We start from the raw sequence: 3519 nt of genomic DNA, 5'->3' as shown, positions 1-3519 counted from the left end.
TGAAGGGAAGAAAAAAAAAAAAAAAAAAACTTAGGGCCAAACTAACCGCTTGCTGTAAACAGCTCATGTGCGTACTATAACACCCTTAGACACACAAAGTGGGTGTAAAATTTGGAGTTGTTTTCCAGCCAGTGTGTGTTTTGGCTTTGTCCGGTACTCCCCATTGCCACCAATTTGTTCTTCCAATTTTGTGATTCACCTGCGATGTGCACTGTCGGATGCCCGTTTGTGATACCCCATCGCTACAACATGTCACCCCGGGAGAGACCCAAATAGGAAAAAAAAAAAAAAAAAACATCACACAAAATGACATCTTCAAACAAATTTTTGAATGTAAAAAAGGAAGACTCCTACTTGGCCAAGCTTACACATGACACCATCATATTAGCAGATAATTTAATTAAAATTATTACAAAGCCTTTCACCTATGGAGGTTCATCAGCTTTGGAAGAGTATGCTGATGCCGGCAATGTGGAGGCCATCTCTTTCTGTTCAGAGGTGTTACCTTTTTACTGGAAGTCGGAGATAATTCATATGGGAGACATTTTCAGCGTCCGCTATGGCCACTCCTGCATTTTCTACAAGAACAGCATATACGTATATGGAGGACAGGGGCTCAGCGAATCCTTCAGCTCCAAGCTGCTTAAGTTCAACATGGGTAAGGGTACTTCGCCACCGCGAGGTGGAGAAAAGGCGGCGTAGTTCCGAAGCGACGAAGGGGCTACTTGGACACAGAGTGCCAATTGCATCTTTGTCCTACTGTGTGTGCGCAGCGATGTGTTCATCCATCTGTGGTTGTTATGTCTCTCATTTTTCTGCCCAATTTTCCGCCATTTTTTTCGTCACTTTTCCGCCATTTTTGTGCCCATTTTTTGTTCCCCTCCCGCAGAGACGCAGATTTTTAGCTTTGTGGAAGAACGGACCCCGCCGCAGAGCCGTTACTACGCAACTCTGAATTTAATTTACTCCAGCGCGTTGAAAGAGCAGTGCCTGTTCTTGTTTGGAGGCAAGCAGGGCCAGTACATCACCAACGACACCTATATGTTTAATTTAAGTAACAACACCTGGGAACACATAAAGGTGCAATTCTGTCCTCCTCCTGTATTTGGACATGTGTCTTTTAAATATAAGAATATTATTTTCATTCATGGAGGTAGGGAGGCTTGACCCGAGTGGGTAGTATAACTGAGGAGAAAAGGGGACATTTTTACAAAATGGCGTTGCCATGAAAACACCTTTGACGCCCCTATATATGCACCCTCCCACACACCGCTGTTCCCTCTCCTCGTAGGCAACATGGGGAACCTAAACGTGAACAACGATATGTGGTGCTACTTCGAAGAGGAAAAGAAATGGGTCAAAATTATGAGCAAGGATGAGTATTACAAGAAGGTGGTTTACAAACCCAGTGCCAGATTTTTTCATTCATGTTCTTTATGCATATCTAACCAGGGCAACGACGTCAGGGCGTTCATCTTCGGAGGGATGAACGCCAACAACAAGTGCGCGCAGGACATTTTCTGGTGTTATTCTTTAACTAACGGGATGTGGACCCCAATTAAGAATTCCCTGGGCAAAATCCCGGTGGGGCGATTTGGGTAAGCCAAAGGGGGCGATCTGTATGCACCTGTGCACGTGTGAACGTGCTAACGTGCTAACGTGTTAACGTGTTAACGTGTGAAAATATGTATACACATATGTATGTATATATTTTTTTTTTTCTTCTCAGACACAGCTCCACGGTTCTGAACGACACGTGGTTCCTCCTCTGCGGGGGGTACAACTCTTCCTGGTACTCCAAGTCGGACCTCCTGGGTAAGCCGCTGCGCAATGCCCTGCGCGCCCCATGTGTACACCATGCGTACACCATGTGTAGACCATTCCTTATACACGCATACATACTCATACCGTACCCCCCTTCACCTCCTGCTGCCCCCTCGAAGACATTCACGCATACGATATAAATTTAAACACCTGGTCAATCCTGAACGTGTACGGCACGCATCTGGTCACGCACCATTTTTATGGCAAAATCGTCCAAGTCGATGCGAGCGGCTACTTCCTCATCTTCGGGGGAATGAACAACAACGAAAAGTCAAACAAGATTTACAATTTTAAGCCGATCCTCCCTTCGCCATACTTCAAGTAAGCAACGCAGAATAGGGCGGAAAAAAAAAAAAAAAAAAAAAGAGAGAAAAAAATGCCAACGTTTATAAGGGGAAAACAAAAAAAAGGGGATGCCCCTTTTCCTGCTTAGGGCATACGCTACAACACGATGACGTACCCTCACGCACGCACCCCAAAGGGGAATTCTCCTTATATGCATGTCTTTTTTTCTTATATATATATATATATATATTTTTCCCTTTCATCCCGTTCAAAGACGCCTGCGAGACAAGGTAGACGAAATGGAAAGGAAGGTCCTCCACTTGGAACAGAACCCACTGCAATTACTGAACCCGTCTTACGGAAGAGACATAAATGAAATAAAAGGCACCCTCAGTGAGATCTCCTTCATTCTTGTGAGGTACATACAATTGGCTAACGACATAAATGAAAAAATAAAAATTTCAAATGAACTTTCCATAAGCAATTATTCACAACTGGCCGCAAAGTTTGAGCAGTACAATAAGCAATATGACTCTTTGGTCAACCGAATTGACCAGCTCGATAGCACTCTGCCCGATTCGGACCTCGACGTCAGGGGGGATAATGAGAACAACTTGCGAAAGAGCAGCTCCAGTTTTACTCTATCCAGCGAGCCCAGCGGTGAGCCGACCAATGCCTTGTAATGTCAAGTGCACGGGAAGGGGGACATAAAAACTTTACCACGCGGAATGCCCCCCCCCCCCCCCCCCCTACACACACACACCCCTTTGCCGCTACTTGAAGAATGAGCCCATTAAACTTTAAATGTGTGTAACTGCATCGGTTCAGAGGCATGTTTTTAATATACACGAATACGTTAGGGGAGAAACGAAGCCATGGGATCTTCCCTCAACGTAAGCAAATCGTCTTGTGGTTCTACTCGCGTCGGAGTGAAAATGGTGTAAACGGCAAACGCGCTACACATTGCTCCTAAAAGTTTCATTTTTTTTTTTTTTTTTTTTTTGTGTGTGTACGACTTTTACAGATGGTTTTAATGTTAAAGTGTTCACTGGAGGGAGGTTATTTATTTTATTTTAATTTTATTTTTTTTTCCTCTGCGATGACCGATACGTGTTTTATTTTGAAGGAAATGGTCGTCGGGAGTCCCCCTGGCGTCCCGCTTCCCGCCATGTGCACTGTTGCAGATTGGTAAAGCATTTCATTTGGCAGTTCATTTATAAACCTTTGGGGCAACATTTACTACAGGAGTCATCATCGTGGTGGGCATTTGCGTAGTCATCACGCATCCCTTCGCGTTAGCGTACCAGATCGGCACCTTCCATTCCTTCAATTATGTCCTTCACATCGCGCACACAACTGCGCCGCTCAGATTGGTCATGCCTTTTTTTTTTTTTTTTTTTTTTTTTTTTT

General features: G+C 44.4%; 1 protein-coding gene across 1 annotated transcript; it reads left to right on the top strand.

The window, feature by feature from the left end:
* Positions 1-306: 306 nt before the first annotated feature.
* Positions 307-2792, top strand: AK88_05351 (uncharacterized protein; the record flags this gene model as incomplete). The annotated part of the gene is made up of 6 exons (XM_012482953.1): positions 307-658; positions 890-1153; positions 1292-1598; positions 1730-1815; positions 1944-2145; positions 2384-2792. 6 exons carry the CDS (start codon positions 307-309, stop codon positions 2790-2792), a joined length of 1620 nt encoding a protein of 539 aa, XP_012338376.1.
* Between the last annotated feature and the right edge of the window lie 727 nt (positions 2793-3519).

The sequence above is a fragment of the Plasmodium fragile genome (assembly GCF_000956335.1).
Source record: "Plasmodium fragile strain nilgiri unplaced genomic scaffold supercont1.119, whole genome shotgun sequence".
Taxonomy (NCBI): Eukaryota; Apicomplexa; class Aconoidasida; order Haemosporida; family Plasmodiidae; genus Plasmodium; species Plasmodium fragile.
Note: the sequence above shows the minus strand (reverse complement) of the source record. Positions and strands in the feature narration are given on the sequence as shown.